This window comes from Takifugu rubripes, chromosome 16 (genome assembly GCF_901000725.2).
Source record: "Takifugu rubripes chromosome 16, fTakRub1.2, whole genome shotgun sequence".
In the NCBI taxonomy this organism is placed as follows: Eukaryota; Metazoa; Chordata; class Actinopteri; order Tetraodontiformes; family Tetraodontidae; genus Takifugu; species Takifugu rubripes.
Genome location: NC_042300.1, coordinates 1,708,064 through 1,731,942, shown reverse-complemented (window position 1 = coordinate 1,731,942; position 23,879 = coordinate 1,708,064). Strand labels below are relative to the sequence as shown.

At 48.7% G+C, this 23,879-nt stretch overlaps 2 protein-coding genes and 1 pseudogene across 2 annotated transcripts in view; 1 reads left to right on the top strand and 2 right to left on the bottom strand.

The window, feature by feature from the left end:
- Positions 1-23,879, bottom strand: part of LOC101066666 (protein dispatched homolog 1) — a 134,757-nt gene that overhangs the window by 76,035 nt on the left and 34,843 nt on the right. The window lies entirely within an intron of this gene.
- Positions 2,378-5,926, top strand: LOC115253071 (toll-like receptor 5; annotated as a pseudogene).
- LOC115252945 (protein dispatched homolog 1-like) lies at positions 9,164-23,812 on the bottom strand. Its single transcript, XM_029849454.1, is given in 12 exon segments — positions 9,164-9,980; positions 9,982-10,114; positions 10,116-10,252; positions 10,329-10,592; positions 10,859-11,224; positions 11,226-12,449; positions 12,528-12,625; positions 12,737-12,831; positions 14,160-14,287; positions 14,506-14,629; positions 15,313-15,342; positions 23,692-23,812. Coding segments are annotated over 12 exon segments (3,474 nt in total). The 5' UTR covers positions 23,772-23,812; the 3' UTR covers positions 9,164-9,185.

Genomic DNA, 23,879 nt, shown 5'->3' with positions numbered 1-23,879 from the left:
GCGACATCTGAATGTACACATTAAAAAGCAATGACACAACCCTCCCAGAAAACACAAAATGTGTCCGGTATTGAAACATTGGAACGTTGAATTTGTTAAAAAAATGCCCTGAAATTCTGGAATCAAAATCCGAATAATTAAGTCAGAACTGTGACATGAATTCAACATTATGTAGGAGGAAAACTCTTCAAACGCAATATTTGACATTTGAGTTTGGAGTTTAAATTAAGAATTTTCAGACCCAGAAAAACGTTGCACGAGGGTGTTACTGCTGATGACGATTTTAATATTTTTTATATTAAACTGTTTAAATTTTTTTTGTTGTGATTGATTCAAAATTAACGTGGGGTTGCAACAAGAGTTTCAAGAAATGGAAAATATACAAAGATTTTAGAACACACTTTTTTCAAACTTTTTTATAGGAAAAATTAAATTTTTAAAAATGACTTAAAAACAATGCGTGCCTATACCGCCATCTTGTGGCAGAAGAGCGTAGAATTACAGACAGCCCGTTGCAGAATTGCGCGTGTGTCTAGTGGGGGTAGTTATGCAGGAGTGGGACGCGACATCATGTCCCATCAAATTCTGTCAAACATGTACGATGAAGATGAAATGCAATTAATGTACATTTGCAGGAAACCAGCAGAAGCAAAGAAGGGAATCAGTTCCTGCACTAAACACTGGTTTAAGTCAGCCACTCATGAGGTGAAAATAATGTTCTGATGCAGCTCCTGTTTGAAAAATAACCACCTTTCATTGATACACGTGTCATGTCAGGGCAATATCTCTAAATAATTTTGAAAGATGTCTTGAAACTCTTCTTTACCACAGACTGAGCAGGACTCGTGACGAAGGCGCCTCAAAAAGAGTGCATTAAACACGTTATGCACTGAAATAAAGTATTGAAAATGTTGGTTTCATGCTGATATTTTGCGGGTTATCAAAGGAAATGTGACTAAATTTTGGAGAGAACTGCATTTTAAAGTGCAAAACTATTTTTTTCTGCAAAAAGACGAAATAAATACATAAATATCTATATGATAAGACAGAGACCTTCGCAGTTTGGCCTTCATTCCTGACCTAATGATGTGTTACACAGAGGTCAAGGTTAGGAATCCCTCCCCAGACACGCCCCTGTGGGGGCCTGGTAGGAGCAGGCGGTGCCGGGACCAAGCAGCGTGAGCGGCTGCAGTCGTGTGAAAGATCATCTCAGTAAGTAAAACGGGGGGTCAGAAAGAGGAAACAGATGGTTGAGTCAAACATTTCGACACCTAAAGTCTTTCCTGTTATCGGCCTGAGAGGACCGCAGCAGAGGAGTCTGCGCCCATGATCCGCGCAAACAGAGCCGCAGGTAGGTCCGTTTCCCACGGTTCCGCGCGGAGGGCAGCTGCGGGACAAACGCGCCTTTTGCACCGTGTTGCGGGACCATGCGTGTCTCTGTTGTTGTTCCCGTCTCAGATGATGAAGGCAGACATTTAGTTCCACACGCAAAGGATCCAGGTGCTCACGGTTTGCTCCTAAACACTGTTCGGGAACAGTGCTGAGGGTGTGTGTGAAGGTGATGGCGCAACACTGCAGATGGCGCTGCTGCGCTGATACTCCCCCACAAGAAATTCAAACGCAGTTTTATTTTTTACGTTACAGCAGAAAACACAGCGAAAAAGCTTTTACTCTGAAAGGACTCTGCTGGGACACTTGACCTCTGGAATATCTGCACATGTGGAGCTCTGCCAGGGTGGCCCCCTGGGCCTCTGGAGCAAGTCTTGCTGGTCCAGCTCTCTTCCTTTTCAGAGGTTCTTGGGAGCCTCCAGTGCAGCAGAAGTGGTTTTGGGCCATCTCCTGTCCTGTCTCTGACCCCTAGAAGCACTTTGCTGATCTAAAACTTGCTGACTGTACTTCATATTAATCGCATACCACATTTTGAAGGTCCTCGTTATCTTACAGTTAAATTATTGTGCTTTTTGACTGTTATATTCCTTCCTAAGAGAAACAAGGCTACTCATAAACCCCAGAAGCACATCTGTATTCTAAACCAATAGCACAATAAATACAATTTTCTCTCTAAGTGCTCAACAAAAATCCCTCTTCTGTGTTTTCTTCAGTTCATCCAGCTTCATTTATACTGAATCCATGAGTCTGTCCCTCCTCCCGAGGGAAAATGATCCTGAAATGTCATGTAAGCAGACCTCAGCTGGTTGAGACGGTACAAATAAACAAGGCAGAGCATATTGGTGACCTTTATTAGTCACAGTTCAACATGTGGAAGCTTCTATCAGGCCTGAATATTTGTGTTCCAGCAGTTGTGACCTTTGAATCCTGCCAGGCAAACACGGGCGCCGTTTCTCTCCTTTCGGTTTCTCTTATTTTGAAACTTTGGAGTCGACAGTATGACCAATCAGCTCTGCACTTGGTTTTCCTCTGGTGGAACCTCCAGGTGAGCTTTTTCTCCTTCTACAATCAGAATAATGACAACTGAGAGGAGAGTTCATTTTGGATAAATGTCCAACTGAAGTGACTTTCAGATTTCAGGTCCAAGCATGTGCTGGAAACAGGGCAACCAAAGCCGGCCGGCCTGTTTTTAACATCAGCATGAATAAAGATGGATGACAGTTATGCTAAGCTAATGAGTTAGTCACCTTTAGAATTGCAAAATTAATTTAACTTTATCTTTATTTATATAGCGTCTGTTACACTCAAAATGGTCTCTAGGGGCTTCACAGAATCCCAGGGCCTGACCCCCAACAAGCAAGTGGCAAGGAAAAACTCCCCTTTAACAGGAAGAAACCTCCCCTTTAACAGGAAGAAACCTTTAGCAGGATCACCATCTACCCCAAATCTTATCAAATGTCTTCAGATCTTAACTTCTTTCAGCCTTCATTTCATGATGTAAAATGTGACCTTTCACCCTGCAGGTGTCCACATGCTACCCATCATGCACTTTGTCTGGTCTCATTGCCAATTGCGCCTTCAAAAACCACTCCTGGGTTCCCCTCTTGCCTCCCAACATCACCCGCCTCTTTCTCAACACGAACCGCATCGGGGAGATCAACAGAACCTCCCTCAGGCTGTACCAGGAGTTGGAGAAGCTGGATCTGGGGCATCAGCAGGGCCACTGGTCATACGGAGCAACGCCTTCCTCCGGCAGAGGAAGCTGCAATCCTGGTGCTCGGGTACAACAGAGGCCTTCAGCTGGAGCCCAGAGCCTTTGCAGGGCTCTTCAGGCTCCAGCAGCTCTTCTTGGATTATTGCGGTTTTAACAGAATCTGTACTGGCAGAAAGCTACCTGGCGCCACTCCTGTCTCTACAAGAGCTGGACCTCTATGGTAATCAGATATCAAACACTGCGTCCGGGGCTGTTCTTCTCACAACTCACTTATTTTACTGAGCTGAATCTGGACTTAAACCCCATGAAAGATGTGTGAGAGCGATCTGGTGGGTTTCCAAGGGAAGTCCTTTCACCGCCTCAGTCTCAACTCAGCTCTCATTTATACAAAATGAACGACGCCACCTTTGACTGGGAGCAGTGTGGGAACCCCTTCAGACGGATGGCTTTTCAGAACGCTGGACCTATCCAGCACTGGCTTCAACTTGAACACGCTGCGTCAGGTTTTCTCAAAGCGATTCGAGGGTACTTTGATTAATCATCTCATAATCTCCAGCAACATGGGCACAGGCTTTTCACACAACAACCTGCCAGATCCCGACGAGGACCACATTTGAAGGCCTTGTCAGCAGCGGGATTCATACCATGGACCTGTCGAGAAATTGGATATATGTTCTGCAGAGTGCCGTGTTCCGACCTCTGAGGAACGTGGGTGATTCTGGATGTCTCTAGAAACAAAGTCAGCCAGATTCAGACGAGCGCCTTCAACGGGCTCCAGGGTCATTTACGCCCTGCTCAAACCTGTCTTTCAACCTGCTGGGAGAGATCTACGCGGATACATTCGGAAGCCTGTCGGAGCTCAGGGTGTTGGATCTGTCTTACAACCACATCTTGGCGCACTGGGGTTCCAAAGCCTTCAGTGGCCTTCCTGAACTACGAGGGATATACCTGACAGGGGAAACTCGCTCCGGAAAGCTCGGCTCTATCCGCATCTTACCAAAGTTAGAGTTCCTACTGTTGGGGGACAACAAGTTGGACTCTCTGTTACAGTGTCATGGACCTGGCTGCGAACAGCACCTACATGGACGTCAGAGACAACAGACTGAACAACTTGGAGGATGTCTACATGCTTATAACTGATTTTCATCGTCTTGAGACTTTAATGTTTGGCGGGAACTTGATCAAGTGGTGCACCCTGAATCGGAAATGGGCAGTCCCCATTAATGGCACCTTGAAAGTGTTGGATGTCCACGACAGCTCCCTGCAGAAGGTCTGGATGGAGGGAAAGTGCCTCGATTTGTTCGATCACCTCTGCAATCTGCGCGGTCTGAATTTAAGCTTCAACTCCCTGGAAAGTCTCCCACAGGGAATTTTCGCCGGCCTGAGCTCGGTCCATGAGATCGACCTCTCCTTCAACGCTTTAACGTATCTGCAGTCGGACGTCTTTCCCACCAGTCTGGCCATTCTCCACTTTTGGGGAACTTCCTGGCATCCCCGGACCCTGGGATTTTCCAAACGCTGATCCTCCTCGACCTCGAAGGAAATCGCTTCCACTGCGACTGCCATCTGCAGGCCTTCCTGGGGTGGCTCAACGCCACCAATGTGACCCACCTGAGCCCAGTGGCGGAGTACAGATGTGCGTTTCCAGCAGCTCTCCAGAACCTGCCCCTGCTGAATTACTCCAGGACCGTTTGAAGCTGCGAGGTAGATTGATGAGGAATCCACCCGCGGACTCAGGTTTGCGCTCTTCGTCTTCACAGCTGGCCTTGGTCCATCACAGCCGTCCTCTGTGGGGCCGCGTAAGCGCGTCTCCGAGGGCGCATTTTTGTTGCCTATAAAAGATCCGTGAGAAAGGTTCTGGACGCCCCCAAACCACCCGGCGATCACGGACGAGCAGCCGTACGCGTCTTCCTGTGCTTCAGCAGCAAAGACTACAGGTGGGTGGAGGCTGCTGTGCTGAAGAAGCTGGACAGCCAGCTGTCGGACAACACCTTCCGCTGCTGTTTGGAGGCCAGAGACTTCCTGCCCGGCGAGGACCATCTCTCCAATTCATCAGAGACGCATCTGGGGCAGCCGCAAGACTTTGGTGTGTCGTGTCTAAGGAGTTCCTGAAAGGTGCAGGCGATTGGTTTGCTGTCAGATTGCAGAATGAGTCCTATTAACTGATATTAGCAACCACAGCGCAACATTAAATGTTGTATTTATTTTCTTCACACTTTAGGTGATGGATTAATCATCTAATCGTAGTAATGTTCGCTCTTCAGATGGCTGGTGTTTGGAGCATCTCACTGGCTCAAGGTCGCATGTTGGAGGAGCTGACCCCATATTCTGGTTATGGTGGTGGTTGGAAAAGTGCGTTTTTCCATTTTCATTCCCTCAGTCGTTGTCTAATTTTATTAGCTACTCACATTAACCGAAATCGATTAAAGCTTTCTTTCCGAGAAATAAAACCCCAAAACGCCAGAAAACCAGTTTCCATCGCTGGATCAGTTAACTGTAAACCACTACTCACCTCTTCGCCACTAGGGTCAGGCTTCCGCATCTCAATGCGTTTCTTAAGGTTCTTCTTTTGCACATCTCGCCTGTAGGTGGCGCACTATCAACTGATGAGGTTGTGAACGCAGTCAGGGTGTTTGTCCAGAAGCGACAGTACCCTGACTTGGCCGGAGGATCCTCAGGACCTGGACGGTTCTATGAGCGGCTTGTCTCGCTGCTGCTCAAAGACACGGAAAGTTGAAAACGTTTGCCGAGGACAAAGAGGAGGCTGTCGCTCAGAACACAGAGAGCATCCAGCTTCAGGGCATCAGAGCGCCGCAACTCTGAGCGAGAGCTGCCTCAACTCCATCAGCCGTGACACGTAAGAGACATAATTGTCATTTTCTCGCACAAGTTGTCACAAAAGAAAATGATTCTTGGATATGTGAAAGATAAACTGACTGAAAAAAACCAAACAAACTTCCATGAAGTGGAGATGTGAAATATTTCAGCTTTCATATGTCATAAATTGGTGTCACAGGACTGGTGGACTCTCTCCTGCAGCAGCTTTTGCTCAGCGTCCTGCCTGCTGGACTGGAAGATGACAGAGGTCAGCGCTGACTGAAAACAGGAAGCTACTGGGCAGAGGAACAGCTTCCGTCCTGTTGGCCCCCGCCGCCAGCGTCCTCCTGGTCTTTATGAGCAGCTGTTGTGAACATTAGAGCCGGTCTGCAGGCTCCTTCATCTTATACACTGTGGACAGTCCATTAATCTGGACACATTGTCTGCCCTCCCTCCACCACATGCTTCTTATACACCAGTCGACTGTCCTGGTGCGGCGGTGGGCACATGTTAAAGAGATTATCGGCTAATTAAAAATCTATTTATCTTCAAAACCACTTTTTAACTAGTAAAAAAAATATATATATATATATATATATGCCATACAACTTGTAAATAAACTATTTTCCTTTCCTCTCACTTGGAATTGACCTTTTATTTTTCCGTTCCCACTAAAAATATTTAGTACCTTTTTTAGATGTGCAAGCTTTTCTAGTTTAATATACAGCAGCCTGGATACTAGATGCTGTTTATATTCAGTACATTTATAGCCAGAAAATGAACCCAGAACCTTCAATGTTTTGGTTCCTCAACTCGTCTGTGACATGATTATTTTTTTAATATGAGGCACTAGAATGGACATCCATCTGTCCATCAACACCAACAAGGAAAATGACATTTATGGCTAAAGTGAACCTGTGAAGCTATCACGCTACAGCAGAAAGCTTTGGTGTGTTCGGTTGACTTCACCACTTTGTTCCCCCGAAAAAAGATGGGCTTGATGTTAAAAAAAGAAGAAACCCTGTCTTACTTCCATAAATCTGAAGTCCAGCGCCTCAGCTAAAATCTAATTTGAAAAGTGGAAGCAAATGTTTGCCTTGTAAACAAGCGGTTGCAGCTCGGCAGCGTCTTCAGTTATTTCAAGTCAGCAAAGGTACACAAGCTGTGGAGTTTCTCCATCACGGGGAAATGTAATAAAGCCCCCCCCCAGGGCCAGAAGCTACTATTTGACCTCTTTTAGGTAAATATAATTACAGGGATGCTCACGCAAGTCTGAGGAGAAGAAGAGAGGTTGTGGGGTTCCCTGACAGTGATGGAGGAGGTCGGAGGTCAACACACGCTGAGCTGGGAGCCAAAAATAGGAAGGTTCCTTCCTCACATGAAGCATCAAGCGAGTCCTCTGTGCAGCGTCTCTGGCGTCATGTGTTTTTTAAGGGTTTGTTTGTTTGTGGCAGTTGTTCTGGGGTTAGGAGGTGTGACGGGGACAAGGGGGGAGAGAAAGAGCAAAGCATGATGGGACTTTTCCTCCCATTAGCCTGTCTGCGGTGGAAAATGTTTTCAGAGCAGAGGAGTCAGCCCTCTGTTTGCGCCACAGAAACTTCATGTGTGATACATTCAGTAGTGGAGAAGCCAAGATGTGGATTATGTTTGGTAGTCGGTCTGTCCACCGTCTGCTCGACCACGAAGACGACAAACGAGGCAGCTGCCCTAACAAAGTGGGGTTAAATTTACTGTGGTGACAGTCAAAGTGCCCCAGTTAAGGTCCTCGAGCAGCAGAAATAGCAGAGAATAGCATTTATCATGCAACTTTCCCAAGTTGGGATAAAAACCAAGGATTTGACCAGAAAAGTCAGAAGTCACTATTATAGTGGGCCGAGGCGGCGTGGCGTGGCGTGGCTGACGCCGACAGACCGACCAAAACAACACCCGAGCGCTGCACAACTGGGAACAAACTCTACAAACTACACGGTCATTTAATCCACTGTTATTGCAAACACAATAGCTGCAGCTGCTTTAAAGCATCAGCCGCTTCGCCACTCATTAAACACGTCCGTCGGTCGCTGCCGCGCGTCAGTGCACGGTCGGCCATGTTTAGAAGGAAAGGAAACAGAATCTAAGCTCATTTAAAACAACAGGAAGGCAACCAGTTAAAAAAGAGCACATTTTAATCATGTGGTGGTGAGCCGAACACGTGGAGAATTGATCACGCTTCAAAATGTGGCACGTTGGTGCTGATGAGGCTGCTGGGGATTCAGCCCAGCACAGGGGTTAAGTAGTCCCACTCCGATACCTTCAATTTAAGGTGAAAGCACTTTTAATGGCACCAAAATTACATACGTTCAATGCACGTTTCACTGTAAAAATCAAACACAATGTGGCTCACAAAGCCTGGGGGACGACAGGTGGACAAGATATTCTGTATCTCCATGCTCTTTTCTGAGGCACTTGGTCAACAAAGGCCTTTCTTGAGTGCACAGGTGACGTGTTGCTTCTTTTTTCTGGACATCAGGTGCTTGATGTGGACAAAAAACTCTTCCTAAAATGTGACTTCTCAACACAGGCTCTCAGGTGAGTGGGTGGTGTTTATTGCAATAGGAGGCACGCTGGTGTCGCTTTTTGGCACGTTAAACTCTGAAGTGGAGCTGCATTTCATTTTCAACGTCCTGTTGTAACAGTAGAGTCTCTTTGGCGAGGCGCACAACGCCCGCTCTCTTTTGGGGCTCTGCCGACACGGACGGAGGCTTTCCTCCGGTGTGAGGGGAACGCTGGCCAGCTTCTCCTGGCTGCCGGGGGTCTGAGCGTCCCCCTGCGTTGCTGTCTGTGTGGTGGCGGGTGCTGGGGTACCTCCGGGACAAGGCTCACTGTCTTTTGCCATCTGTCTTTCGACACCGGCTGATTGAGCTGCGCCTGACGTGGGGGAGGGGTGTTGAGTCTGGGGTCGTTTCGGGGATGGGGGCTTGAGGTTTTGACTCCCGTCTGGGCTTGAGCGGCCCGTGTCGTGTCTCTGACAGTCCGCTGCTCCCGCGATGGCTGAGGAGGGGCTTCTGTCCGGGCTCTGAGCTGTGAATCTGGGTTCTCCGGATGAACCAGCCTGCTGGCTCGCAGTGTGGGCGCAGTAATTCCTGAGATGGCAGCTGTGGGGGGCTCCTTGCCTTGGAGTCGCAAGTCTTCCCTGGGAGTAGTGGTGGTGGGAATGGGCAGGGGAGCAGTGGACATAGTGCATGTGGCAGTCCATGTGGGTTGTACACTGGGTCCAGATTTGTAGTTAGCACGGCTGCCTTTTGTTTATTTGTGGTGTTTGTCGATCGGGGGAAGAGCTGCGGAGTGTCAGGGTCCTGTGGGGTCGGAGCACAGGGGTGGGGGCCCAGTCTTGATGCAGGTGAGGAGGCGGCGGGTCCCCACACGTACAGTTGGTGGTTTGAGGAGACCGGCAGCGCAGTGGCGGGCCGAGCGGGACCATAACGCCATTGTCCGTGCTGTTTCTGCCGGCCTCAGGTTTGCTCTTACCTTGGGGGCTGGAATAAGAGCCCATGTGGTGGAGAGAAGAGATCCCATTACAGGGCTGGCTGCACGCCTCCTGCTCTTCCTTGGGTTTATCCTCAATTTTCTGATCGGAGGCCAGCGGCTCTAATTCATAATGCTCCGCCTCACCCCCCCCTCCGTAGGAGCCCTTTCCTTGAGAGGACGGGCCTGCTGGTGTAACCTCAGAGAAGACCTGACACTGCAGCTGTTTGGGCAGCGGGATCTGGCCACAGTTGCCCTGGGGCCCCAGACAACGACACATGCACTGAAAGAAGAAGGTGGCGAAGGCCCAGCTGATGCACATGATCAGCATCATGAAGGTGCCCAGCTGAGTGTAGGCCAACACGGTCGAGGGCATCATCATGGCGCCCGCAACGAAGGTGGTCAGCGCTGCCATGGCGATGGCAGAGCCCATGCGGCTGAGAGAGAAAATGACCTTTCCTTCACGGTCGGGCTCCGGAGCAAGTCGGTAGGCCACGCCATAGTGGACGGCAAAGTCCACCGACAATCCTACCGCCACCGAAATGGTGACGGACTCCCAAAACATTCATCTCCCAGCCGAGGAGCACCAAGGACCCCACAGTGACAAATATGGTTCCTGCGATTGACAGAATGGCGTAGAGGCTGATGATGACGTTCCAGGTGGTTAACAGCATGACACTGAATGCACCGCACTGACAGTGCCATGGCAACCAGGGTACCACCAGACAAACTGTCCTGAAGGTCATAAAACTCCAGGCTGCTGATGAACCAGCCGTGACTGAGGCCGGCGGGGGCATGTCGCAACTCCTCTGTGATCCAGGCATCCACCTGCAACAGCGACAACCATTAATCTCACAAAACGTACCGCAGCAGAAGCAGCGTGCAAGCACGTGACAGGCCCTACTTCACTGTAGAACTGGAACATCTTCTCATAAGCCAGCGTGAAGAGATAAGTACTCTGGAACTCCAACACTATAGCTCTGATGGTGTCGTTGATGTCAAATCGAGGTCCGGGGGTGCGGCTGACCAGGTGGTAGGTCGTACTCCGGTCCAGCTCCATGATGGCCCTCTTAATGCACAGCTCGAAGACATCCTGCTTGTAGGGGAAGGTGGACTGGCTGCAGCAGGGGTAGACGGACGCCTCCTCACAGTCCTGGTTCTCCATCCACTGTTGAAATTGTGAGGATGAAACAGGTGACAGGTGCACTTATAGATGCAGAAGGTTCATGGTCATACTGTTCACAATCCTACTCAGAAACAAAACCACATCATAAACCATGTTACTGGAACAGGTGGGACCACAACAGGTTACACCCCCACGGGTCTGGATGGCCGTTATTCAGTCAAACATCTGCTCTCCACAGCGTTCAATGGTCCACATGAGACAGCATCTACAGGTATTTGACGTGGATCTGTAACAGTTGCAATACTGACCTGTTTGAAGGTCTCAATGAAGCAGCTGGTGAAATCCTGCTCCTCTGACTGGAAGACAAAACTCTGGTTTCTCAGCTTCTGGCAAAAGTTGAGGATCCACAGCTGAGCTGCTGGGCTGGCGATGTTGAAACTGCTGTCCAGCATCAGCTTCCCCTTGTTTTTTGGATTCAGGGGGTCCCCATTGTCCACGGGCATCACGCCCCAGATGATGGTGATGGGCATGTGCAGCTCCTCGCCGTGATGGAACCTCTCGAACATGAACAGCTTCTTGAATTCTGCATCGTAGCGCTCGAAGGGGTGAGAGGATCGGAACACCTGGAACTCCGCCAACTCCAGAGAGGGAAGCTTCATCTTTGGGTTGATGCAGGACCACGTAGGCCCCACCCACAGTGATGGCAAGAAACCAGAGGAGCCAAAGGTAGCGCAGTTTGATGACGATGCAGGGAAGCACCTTCTCGAAGAAAATCCTCGATGTTTCCGAGAGTGCGAACAGGCATTTGCTCACCTTCTGGCAAAGACCAGCCAAAAAGGTGCAGGCACAGTAACCTCGCTCCTGGTGTGGCGGCTTGGAGCAGGGCAACAGATTAGGGAGGTAGCGTTCATGTAGCACCACTACAGCCGGGAGCCACGTCACCATCAGAATGTAGTTCACCAATATGGCCGTGCCGGCGTAGACGCCAAAACAGCGAATGGCGGTGATGTTGCTGACATAGTTGGCATAAAAAGCGGCAGCGGTGGTGAAGCTGGTTACAAACATGGACAACGCAGCGTGCTGAAGGGACACGCCCACCGTCTCCGACAGCTCAGCGTGAGGCTTGTCAAACTTGGTGTAATTCCAAACGTCGCAGAGCACGAAGGCGTCGTCGGCGCCGATGCCGACCACGATGATGAGGGCTGTGAGATTCATGAAGGGGAAGAACTCGAAGTTGAAGACCATTCGGTAGAGAAAGTAAGAGACAATCAGCGAGCTGATGATGGCTATTATTGTCATGAGGGTGATAAAAACAGAGCGCGTGTACACACACATGACCAGCAGGACGATCATTATGGCAATGGCAGGGTACACAGTGTCTGTGAGGAGGTAGTCCTGAAACAGATCGTGCTTGATGCCAAACTCGATCCCCGTCACCGTGGTGACGCCGTCGGAGGAGTTCCAGTTCTCGAAATTATCCAGATAAATGTTCATCATGGATTTCCCTTTCTCTGTGGGCGAGAAGAGCATGCTATGTTTGAGCACGGGTGGAGGAGATTCCAGGCTCTTTGGACTCAGGAAGTCTTTGTCCACCAGGAAGTGGAGGATCTGATAGACGGCGTTGTACTTGGTGCACTTTCTGGGCACATTAGCGCACTTGAGTTGGTCTTTGCGTCTCAGGGTCATGTCCCAGCAGTCGGGGCCCAGGGTGCCGTTGTGGTAGTATTTAGCACATGAGCGCAGAATCTTGAGGATGTGCGACACATCCCGCTCGGTGATCTTCTGACAGGATGACCTGTTGGTCAGCACGGCAACGTAGTTCCCGATTGTCCAGCTGGGACAGCAGGAAGCGTCACTGGTGCGCTGACAAAGACTCCAGTAGTCACGGTGGGAACGCACCTGAGAAGGGAGCAACACCAGAACAACATCACTAACCCATCGGGTCACACATCGCCTTACGCTCTCCGGCCAACATACCCTGCTGTTGTCCAGGTTGCACATAGATTTAATGGCCTGAATGCTCCAAAGGTTCTTCCCTTCGGCCGACGTGAACACCAGCCTGGAGTACCTTTGTCCTGCATAACGGCAGAGGCTTTATTACTTGGACGGCAAACACAGCCACGACTGCTTCCTTGTCGCTCTCCATTTTGCATTTTGGGGATCATTTCTCCAGAAAAAGGTTTTACCTGGAACGTCACAAAAGAACTCTTTACTGAAGTCCCACTCGGCCTGCCGTTTGTCCCGGTCATGATGGTCCTCGGGCCACCTGGGCTCTTGGTGACTGCGGGACAGCCAAATGTTATAAGTATTAGCATCAATCAAAAGTGAATGTGTTTATTTTGTCACACTCGACGGCAGCGGTGGAAAACTCCTAATTCTTTTTAACACTATGTGTAACTTTTGCTGAACTGGAACATTGATCATGTTGGGAAAACTGAGTCATTACAATTTGCTAAATCCTGTAAAGGCGGGAGGCTTAAAATGGGACAGAGTTCAGCAGCGTCATCCAAGAAGGAACAATGAATGACTGTTGCCCTACGTATAAAGGGAGAAATGTCTCCGGCTCTACAGCCGAAATCTTGACATGATCCAAAGTGAAGGAAGCAGACCTTGATGCTTAATAATGGCCGAAGCCGCAGTAATCACTGTTGCCCCTAAAACAGACGAATGGCTCGTACAACTAGCATACTGGTATCATTAGGATAATAATCATAATCGCAGCTCTGATTGAACTGGGTCCAGCCAGGATGTGGGGGTGGGCGGTGGTGATGGCAGTGTTGGGGCAACATGGTTCTGGCATTTGTATGTTATGTGTTTGTGACGCAGAGATGATGTGTAAGGCGGTGCAGAGTAATCAGGGAGGATTTTAAAGACAGATAAGATGAGGCAGCTGACAGCTCACACTAGGAACCTCGGTGCAGAATTACATGTGAGGATGGACGAGCAGAGTGAGACAGAATGGAGAACGACGACAGAGAGGCTGCAGCTAAAATAAGTCCTTTTCTAATCACTGACTGCAATCTTGACAAATTCTAACCACGACCACATGAATAAACGATGAAAGGATGACTGAGCTGGGACACAGCTGCTATTGTTGCATGGATATGGTAATAAGACCATGACGCAACAGGAAAAAGGTGAATTTAATGATATATGCTTGTTGTGATATGAGGGAGAAAACAGGCCTTAACAATGAGAAATATCCAGACAGACACACGGAGGAGTGAACTGGCGCTGACAGTCGGGCCTCGTGCACCGACACAGTTCTACATCGTTCCCCTTTTCTTTCAAGAGGCGATTCAGGCACGTCAGCGGGCCCATTGGCAGCATCGTTCAAAGCCTCTGCTTCCCACTCTGTCATCAAGGTTACCCCCTCCACTGCCCCCCAACTCCTCAGTGACGCAAATGTTAGACCACAACACAGCTTGTTGTGGAGAGACGTTACTGCAGTAGTCACCTTCATGTGATTTGAAGATGGAAATGTGTGTCTTTGAGATTTTTAGAGGTGTTGAACCATTTGTTCAGTATCCTCCAATTAGCTGCTCACTACAGTGATGCCGTAAGAATGAAAAAGTACGTTCGGTAGGATAATAGGTGAGTGTAAAGTACTTTTTGGCCTGCTCATCTGCATATTTGAAGGGGTAGTTGGCCAGTGTTGCTTTGTAGCCTGTGTTTTTCAACATGTTGTTCCACGTGACCAGTCGCTGACCAATGGCTGTTCCCCGAGGCTCAAAACCCTTTTGGGAAGGAAGAAAGCAACAATGAGCGGAACAAGTTGTCATAAGGAAAGGGAGAAAAAGCAGCTTCTGTTTGAAAGCATGAACTGAAATCAATAGAAGCCCTAAAGAAGATTGTTGTGTTTCCTGTCAGAGGCAGCCACATCACACACCATTCTTTCAATATCTGTTATTGTGACAGTTATGCAGCAGAAAAGGCAACGAGGGTCGGTACTCACCCTGAGTGGGTCTGAGAAGTCAGGCAGGTCAGGTACCAGGATGCCTACCAGCGCACACACCACAATCAGCACGGTGCACACCCCCAGGACCACCACGGGCCAGTCAGCTATCAGCTCTGCATAGCTGGAAACATCAATTGATTATCTAATTAATTTTACTGTGATGACAGTTAATGTTGCCACTAAGGTACAAATGTGTTGTTTTCCTAATTAAGAAAGGCCCAGTTTAATGTCACTGGTCTCTGTGGAAGCTCACTAGTTTTACCACATGCAACATTCAAACTGGCTTTGAAATAGAAGCTGACATTTACACCAAATAAGACGTTCAGGTGACTGACAGGAGCCTAAATGTGATTCTTTCAATCAGAGTTACATCGAGCAGACGGAAAGGGGGAAAATCCAGACAAGAGAAAGAGATGGAAACTGTACTTTGGCTTTACTTCAGGAATTAACGTGTTTAGTAACAGATTTAGTTGGTGTCTCTGGTCTTTTTTTCCATCCCAAGCAAACCCCATGAACACTAAATCTTTCTGAAAGCGCTGAAGAGCCTCCGTCCTCTATTAAATGGTCTTGAGGATTAGGTCTGAGACAGGAGAGTTATGAAGAGCTGAGCAGCTCCAGGAGAAGCCAGGTACAGGAGGAAAATGGAGAAAGAGACACCCAGCTCCCGGTGATAGCTCTCATGACTCACTACAGAGGAATGGACGTAAAGATGGAGGGATGGCGGAAATAAAGGAGGGCCAGGAGACTGAGGAGCAGCCTTCAAATCCAGAGCATCAACACAGCAGTGTCTCTGGCAGGCCTTACCTTCTGGGGAAGCGAAAGGGCCTTGTGTGGCTGAAAAACAAAAAGGGAAAGATAAATCAGGTTTTTATTTTGAAGTCAAAGCAACATCATGTCCACAAGAGATAGAGGTTTTTCAGAGAGGATGTCTTTCATTTAGTCTTTCACAGTTTTCCTCACAGCAGCAGCTACAGCAACAGCCGCAGCACCAGCCACAGCAGCTACAGCAGCAGCAGCTACAACAGCAGCAGCAGAAGTAGCAGCAGCTATAGCAACAGCTAACGTGGCAGCAACAGCTGCTACAGCCACAGCAGCAGTAGCAGCTACAGCACCAGCCACAGCAGCAGCAGCAGCAGCTACAACAGCAGTAGCAGCTATAGCAACAGCTAAAGTGGCTGCAACAGCAGCTCCAGCAGCGGTAGCAGCTAGAGCAGCAGCTACAGCAGCAGCTAGAGCAGCAGCAGCAGCAGCAGCAGCAGCAGCTACAGCAGCAGCAGCTACAGCAGCAGTAGCAACAGCAGCAGCAGCAGCAGCAGCAGCAGCAGCTACAGCAGCAGTAGCAGCTACAGCAGCAGCAGCAGCTACAGCAGCAGCAGCAGCAGCAGCAGCTACAGCAGCAGTAGCAGCTACAGCAGCAGCAGCAGCTACAGCAGCAGCAGCAGCAGCAGCAGCTACAGCAGCAGCAGCAGCAGCAGCAGCTACAGCAGCAGTAGCAACAGCAGCAGTAGCAGCAGCTACAGCAGCAGTAGCAGCTACAGCAGCAGCTAGAGCAGCAGCAGCAGCAGCAGCAGCAGCAGCTACAGCAGCAGCAGCTACAGCAGCAAAGAACCAATGCCATCAGAGACGTCAGAGGCACTTTAGCGTAAACCTGTCACAGCTTTTTATTCTCTAAATAATCAAAAATCAATCCCCAAAAAGCTAGAAAGGCCTTCAGATCTTTTCTCAATCATTTAAACGTGCTCTTTGGATTCTGAGACGACTGATGCACGCTGATGCTATCTGCATTTCTCGTCAGCTCCTCCTGAGAACAGCGGGGGGGGGGGGGAGAGGCGGAAACGGTAAAATCAGATAAGGCCACCTGATCGCATCCATCCTGGGGCAGCAGGAGATGGACGATAATGGACTGCTCCATTTTAGGGAAGGGAGTGACAAAGTGGCAGCATGTGTGGGGATACTTTCACATCTGCAAAGGTATTTGGAACCATTTGGATCTGGTTCAGAAGACGTTTCTTTAATGCAGCTACACTTGCTGGCTGTGCTGGGGAGCAGCGGTGAAGCTAACGTTTTAGTCGCTTAGCCCTTCGGGCTAATTTCATGGGGCCGGGGGTCGTTAGTGCTCGTCTCCACTGCAGGAACCTCTACCGAACAGCTTTTTACAGGAACTTTTACGGGGCCTAAGCAAGTTTGAGATCAATCCGTGGAGACACGGCCACGGAGAGGGACGAGTTCCTGTCAATGAGCCACTTGAAGCATTATGAACATCATAAAGGTGCTTTGATTAGGTACTGTGATTCAACCCTAACCTGATTTCAAACACCAAGCGGCCCCTACCATATTCTCTGCACACAAAATGACAAGATTTAATGCCAAGGTTGAGCGCAGCCATTTTCAACCTTCTCCTTTTAGACATGGCTTGATTATAGTATTAGGTGCTGTAGCCCGTTTTAAACCATCAAAAAAAACCATTCCCATCCTCTGCTTTAACTGGTCACCAGGATACAGTTTACAATGCGTGTGCAGTTTTTTCCAGCACACTGATGTTATTGTGCTTTCTTCTGCAGACTGAAGGACACAGACGAGGCCTAAAATGGAGGAGATGACTTATTGGAAATAGTTGGAATGAAGTCATAAATGCGCTTTCAGGCAAATCTATTTATCTACTGAAGGCCTGTTTTGAATTTCAGTCTGCACAGCTTCAGTTTGAGTCCTTTACAGCCAGTTGGAAAGATGAGAAGCATACCTGGACCGGCTGTTTGGCCCAAGAATTTCAAAAGATAATGAGGAGCTCGATCAAGAATCCATCAACCCGGCAGCAGCAATTTGACTCATTGTCTTTTAACTCTGTTGAACTTTCTGTTGCTGTAGAAAAGAACTCGAGATTTTTCTATTTATGTTCTCCCTCCTGTTCAAAACACAACACATCTTTAAACGTGCACCTCGAGCTGAATCTGGTGGGACAGTGTTTTCATCTGTGGTTAACTAGTCGAGGTGTTGCTTGATGCTAGCAGAGGCTCTAAATCCAGCAGGATGACAGCTCGCCATGTCATCTTGTGTGTTGGACTTGTCCGTCTCCTCGCTCCCTCTTGGTCTTTCCACCGCTTCTCTTTTCCTTCCCGCTCCCCACGGCCCTGAGTAACCTTTGCCATGTTGTTCTATTTACCAGAGGGAGAGTGGTTCTGGATCACTGGGCTAATTAATAAGGTAAACACAGACCGCCGGCCGCTCACTCAGCGCTGCGCTGACAGAGCAGGGAAACAGAGAAGCAGCTGGGGAGCCAGAGCGTGGAGGCCAACTGTGGAGCTGCTCCCGGGGCACGCGCGCGCCGCCACGTCCTCCTGCCGAGGTTTAACACCAGCCTTCGGCAGGACGGAGATCCGCAGCCGAGCAAAGATCCATGTTCCTCAGTGCCTCCATATGTGTCAATGAGTGTGCAGGAGCATCTGAGTGCATGTCAGGGAGCAGAGTGCATGTACATTATGGTTCAAAGGCACGGCGGCGGCCATGCTGCTGGCGGTGGGGGTTTAACTGTCAACAGATGACTGGGTAAACATGAACGAGACCTTCAAGTTGGAACATGAGCGATTAGAGTCAACGTCAGTGCGCCGCGGCCTTGATTAGTGTCTCACAATTAGAGGCTGACGCTAGCTGCCTAAGAGGTCTGGGGGACCAGTGCTCCTATCATCGTGCCACTGGTTCTGCTTAACCAGTGGCACTGGGCAGCTCTACAGGGTTATTAATGCAATACCGTGTGTGGCATCAGAACATGCTGGAATAATAACGTTCCGTTAAACTCTCCACATTTCCCAAATGTAACCGTGCACGTCACAAGGACACAATATAAACCACTCAAATAACACCGCTCCACTACACTTTTCAGATTGAAAATAAGCAGCATGCTTAAGGCTTGTTTGTGGCTTATTTTTCCCATTCCCATAACAACGCACATTTCCGATGGTTTTTAATAACGATTAATCCTCAGCATCTCTGTGATTCATCCGATTACACAGTTGAATCAGTTAAAAGGTCAGATGTAACCACCCACCCAGATCAGACCGTGCTGCATATCAAACGCTCTGGTGATGACTGTTATTTATTCTAAAGCATTCCAACATGAGGAATACGCTGGGAGATAAGAAGGAGCAGGAAAAGCAGATATTCTCCTGTCAATGTGGTGTTATTCACAGGCCATGGTGTTTCTGACTGGCCTCCAATAAACACTGCAGCAGGCCTGTGCTGTTTAAACAGGGTTTAAACGGAGTTCAGCCCGGGACACTGCTTTTATCACTTGCGAGAAACCAGAAGGTCCGTTTCCGAGCAGCAGCAGGAGCCATGTGTGGAGCCGCGTTGCAGCAATCAGGGCCCTCATCAATTAGGTGATCAGAAAATCCTCCAACTGTGTTTCCAATCAACTGATTTCATTTCTGCTCACAACAAACCTCAAACTCCAGGAACAGTTGGAATTCAGCAGCGGGAACAGGGTCTCTGGTTAGTTCCAGCTTAGTTCCTGCTAGTTTGTGCTGAACAGTGATGATACCCTTTTAATTATTAATGAGATTTGTTTATGACATCCAATTGGAACTACAGGTAAAAAATTAACCCCAATAAACCACATGGACGATGAAGTTTACCTCAAGGCTACAAACATTTCTGTTAATCTCTACAGTCTGAAAAGCCTAAACCCAAACAAAGAGGGTCGGTAGCTTCAGTTAGACCGCTGATCACTTCCACCAGGTTTGGAGAGAAGCTGCCAAGAGGGTCTTTTTCACACCGCTCACACGCCGTCTGTTCCACGCTGCCTTTCGCGCTGGTTTCAATCTCTGTTTTTTTTTTCAGAGCAGAAACCAGGAGCAGAGCAGGACAGGAGCAGAGCTGGAGCAGAATAGGAGCAGAACAGGAGCAGAGAGGGAGCAGAGCGGGAGCAGAACAGGAGCAGAGCAGGAGCAGAGAGGGAGCAGAGCGGGAGCAGAACAGGAGCAGAGCAGGAGCAGAGCAGGAGCAGAGAGGGAGCAGAGAGAGAGCAGAGAGGGAACAGAGCGGGAGCAGAACAGGAGCAGAGAGGGAGCAGAACAGGAGCAGAGAGGGAGCAGAACAGGAGCAGAACAGGAGCAGAGCAGGAGCAGAGAGAGAGCAGAACAGGAGCAGAACAGGAGCAGAGAGAGAGCAGAGCGGGAGCAGAGAGGGAGCAGATCAGGAGCAGAGCTCTTTGGGCTGTGAAAAATGTGAGCTCTACATGCACAGCTCTACGTGCACAGCTCTACGTGCAGCCATTCCTTTGGCTTGTACACAGAATCACCATATGAAGCAGGGATGTGACCCAGGTGGACGGAGTCGTTGGCAGCTACACGACTGTTAAACTTATCCAAATCCGTGTCGATGGATCGGCCACGTGACACGAAGGAGCTGAAATCTATGTGCACGGCTGCATTTTTAGAGTTTAAACACGGTGGAAATTCAAGAGTGAATAAACTGCAGGCACAAAATTAGCACGAGCTGTTAAACGCCAAACTGAATGGCAACCACGTGCTTCCTGTACACAAAGCCAGGCGATTCTCCATCACAATACTGACATGCACAATATGCTCGTGGGCTACATATCGAAGCCACAGGGAAAGTGGGAGATGAGCACAAAGATGCAGCAAATCTGGCAATTTCTGCTGGAGATTTGTGCTGTTGGTTCCTTGTGTTCCTTCTGAAGCTACTGCAGCCACAAAGACCTAGAAGAGATAAGAGTCTAAATGTTCAGTGGCAACCAGATGTAACAGCCACGCTGACAGAGCCAGAGTTGTTTCATCATTACAAAACTGCAACATGGAAGATCTCAAGCACTCCTGGACCTTAGCCTGGAAAATCCTTGAAGCTTCATTGATTTTCAGTATATAGGTAGATGCCATGAACTTATTTAGCAGCACCAAAAGCCTGCAGCCCACCTCTTATCACATTACAGATACCAGCAGTCTTTCTTTCTGAGGAGTAATTCTTGTTACTGATGCAATTTTAATAGAATAACAGCGAAGTGCGTGTTGGACGTTCATCTTTCTAAGTTCAGGCGCCCGTTATCGTCTCTTCTCCCTCCTCTAATGGATCTCCTGGCTCTGTGGGGACCTGAAAAGATTCTTACACCGTGAGTGTGAAAGCTTCTTCTTCTAAGGGTCAAAGCAGGTGATTGATGGTCCTCCCCTCAAGGGAAGAAAAACTCTTTTGACCTGCCTCTTGTTGGTCTGGTGTAGAGGTATGCATGAGGTCAAAATGCTGTTTAACACACAAAACTCAGCCTGGGGCCCTTTAAAACAGATGTCCTTGTGTGACAGCCTGAATGTTGACGTCTCTGCTCTGATTTGAGAAGCATTTAAAACATCCCCAGTGTCCGTGCTGATCCATTCCCTCTCATTTACAGGCATTTCAATCTTTCTATACCATTAGTCATTTATTCAGAAATATCTCAAATATACTCAAAAAGACGGAACATAATAAACAGTAGCATTACGACCAAAAAGGCAACACAGCAGTCGACCTGACTTCAACCAGACTCCCCAAAGCTGAGCTAACGCTTGTTATTCTTGATAATGTGCAAAGCCTTGTCGAGCTAACACCCCGAAGGACAGAACAGTGGGATCGTTTTCAGATGAAGCCAAGCTGGTTGAGGCCCGCAGCTGTCCAACAGAGCAAGGGATGCAAACTGAGTCCAGGGAGAAGGTCCAGACAAAAAGAAATATTTGGAATCTGAAATAAATAAAAAAAAACATGCTTGGGAACCACTGAATCATGGAGACGTGCACCACACGGCTCAAAGAAAGGCCTCTAACCGATCTTGCTGATCGACAGTAGCTAAACTATACTGCTGAATGCCTGTTCGCTTTGGAGTCGTCATCTTCTCAAACAGTTTTTCCACACGTGACAACCAAACCACCTGGCGGCTACGAATACTGCAAAATTCTGCCGTGCTCCAGATAATAAAAGCTGACCTTTCCTGAGCTGGTGTTAAAGGGAGTGGGAGTCAGGAATTCATCGTATCTGACAAGGCATGAATCTAAACCCAACTTGTGGTTGCCATAAACAACAAGAGCTGTTGCAAAAGGCATCTGGAAAGAGCCGAAGCATTTATCTCCAGGAAAGAAGTGCAGGTTAGGTTGTTGACCCTTAGGGAGGTGTTTGGTGGCCCTGCAGGAGCGTCCCTTTATGTAGAAGCAGTTAACTGGAGCTCAGGTGCCCTGGAGCTGCAACAGAGGCCGAATAAAGCTCATTCGCTGCTGACACAGCTCCCATTTAGGTATGGATCTCCCACCAGTGTGTTCAAGCCGAACTTCAGATTAACTCCTGTGGGCCGCATACTCGGAGCTCCGCGTCTGGATCCACAGTTGAGTACAAATGCTTTTTTTCCTCAAAACACTGGGCCTTTAGCACACATTAGGCCAATCATTCAAACGGCCACCGTGCCGGTGAAAGGGGGTCGTGCATTTACCCCAGGCGTGAGACGCCGAGGTTTCCACCGAAAGGCTTAAAAGCTGTTGACACACACTGCACTGCCAAACTGCAAACATTCCGAGGACACACAATCTTACACACACATAAAATGAGAGAGGAAAGACGCAGACACAGACCAACCACAATGCGAGGCTGGGTCTTTCAAGGATTCCCCGAGCCCTTTTGTCTCTGCATCGACACATCACCTCATAGATGTGGAAAAAAAAACTCCTTGACTGAGTGAATTCAGCTTCTTCCTTCACAAAGAGGCACTTTGCTGAGTCATCTGAGCTTCTACTTTAGCAAAAGGTTTATTTGCTAAATGGCTCAACACGTGAAGGAGTCAAAATAGAGTCATTTGAACACCAAGTAGCGCTAATCCTGGCGCCTGGGTTAAAATGTGTGAAATCCAGGAGTATAAAAGGCCTGTGTTGTGAAACCTGTATCAAATATGGCCTCCTAAAAGAGCTAATGTACAAGATATTAGCATGGGGGACCCGGGCAGACTGAATCCTACTCCTGAAAAGCTGCCAAACTTTAGCAGCCTTCAGCACAGGGGGAGATGTTGAGTCTGGGTTAAGGGCAAATCTATAAAACTAAGACGGGTATAAGGAATTCCCTTATTTCTCATTTTAATCTCTGCCCCACACACAGATGTCTGTACAGGAAAAACGGGGGTTTGTCTCTGTAATTACACCCCGAACCAGACAGAGCTGCTTGGTAAATAAGAGACGCACATGTCCCGCGACACATCTGCTCCCCATTCTGATGTGAAGCAAGAGACGGGCGAGGGAGGGACCAATAAACAGGGTGGAAGACATGAAGAATGCAGGAGTGATAACAGACCGAGAGGAAAGACGCAGACCCACAAATACATGCACAGTTGGTGTTTGGCCTCTGCCTGCCACCCAGGGTTGGCTATGTGCACGCTGTGTTTGCTCGTCCACACTGGGAGCCTGTGGCTGCACAAACCTTCCCTTTCAAAACACCACCCACAACGGCGCTCGCGCTAAATGAGAATTACCAGTGCAGCTCCGGCATCGTCCCGGCGAGGAAAATTCCACATCGAGACGTTTAGAGGAAATAAGATTTCACTCAAATCAGATTCCACAAAACGACCTGCTACCACGAACAGGATGGGACACGAGTAGATTATTCCTTGGCAAGCCCTTTTGGAGGTGATGGTAAATATAGGATTGTGTAAAGTCTGACGTGTGGTTTCCACAGGTGGAAGGGAAAGAAATGAACGAGGGACTTCAGGAAAGTCAACAAAGGAGCTAAACGCTGATGTTCTATTTCCACTGCATCTGTGTTTCTGCACAGATATGAAGAAATCCTCCACTCTTTCCTTAAATGTTCCCATCCTAAACACAAACACTGGCTGTAGGTAGCATATTCTTTTCTACCTTCTACCCCCCCCAGACCTGGAAATGCTACTGAAGAATATGACAGACCCCCATTTGGAGACAACTGGTGATAAAATAGCTTTCCCGCATGGTCCATAACAGCTGTAACCATCTCCTACTGCATTCTTGGTCTAACATGATACCTTAACATGGATGTTGCTTTACCACATATAGGGGCATAGGGAGGGGGGTGTGAGGGCCTGGAAATTTGAATGAACTGTTCCCGGGCCCCTGGGACTAGTTTGGGATTTAATCAATAAAACGTACATTATATGACACAAAAGAGCAAGCTGGAGTCACAGCAGTTCCCACAATCCTGATTCCAGGCGTCTGGTTTTGAAGGTGATCCTGCCAGCGCTGATGGTGATGGTGGTGCTGGAGACAGAGAGGGGCCATCGGGTGGGATGGATGGCTCTGGTGGTGAGCATACGTGCAGGTGGAGAGCCAGCAGGGGGGGCAGAAAGCGCTACTGTGGTGTGGGATGCATCCAGACCTGGGGCCAGT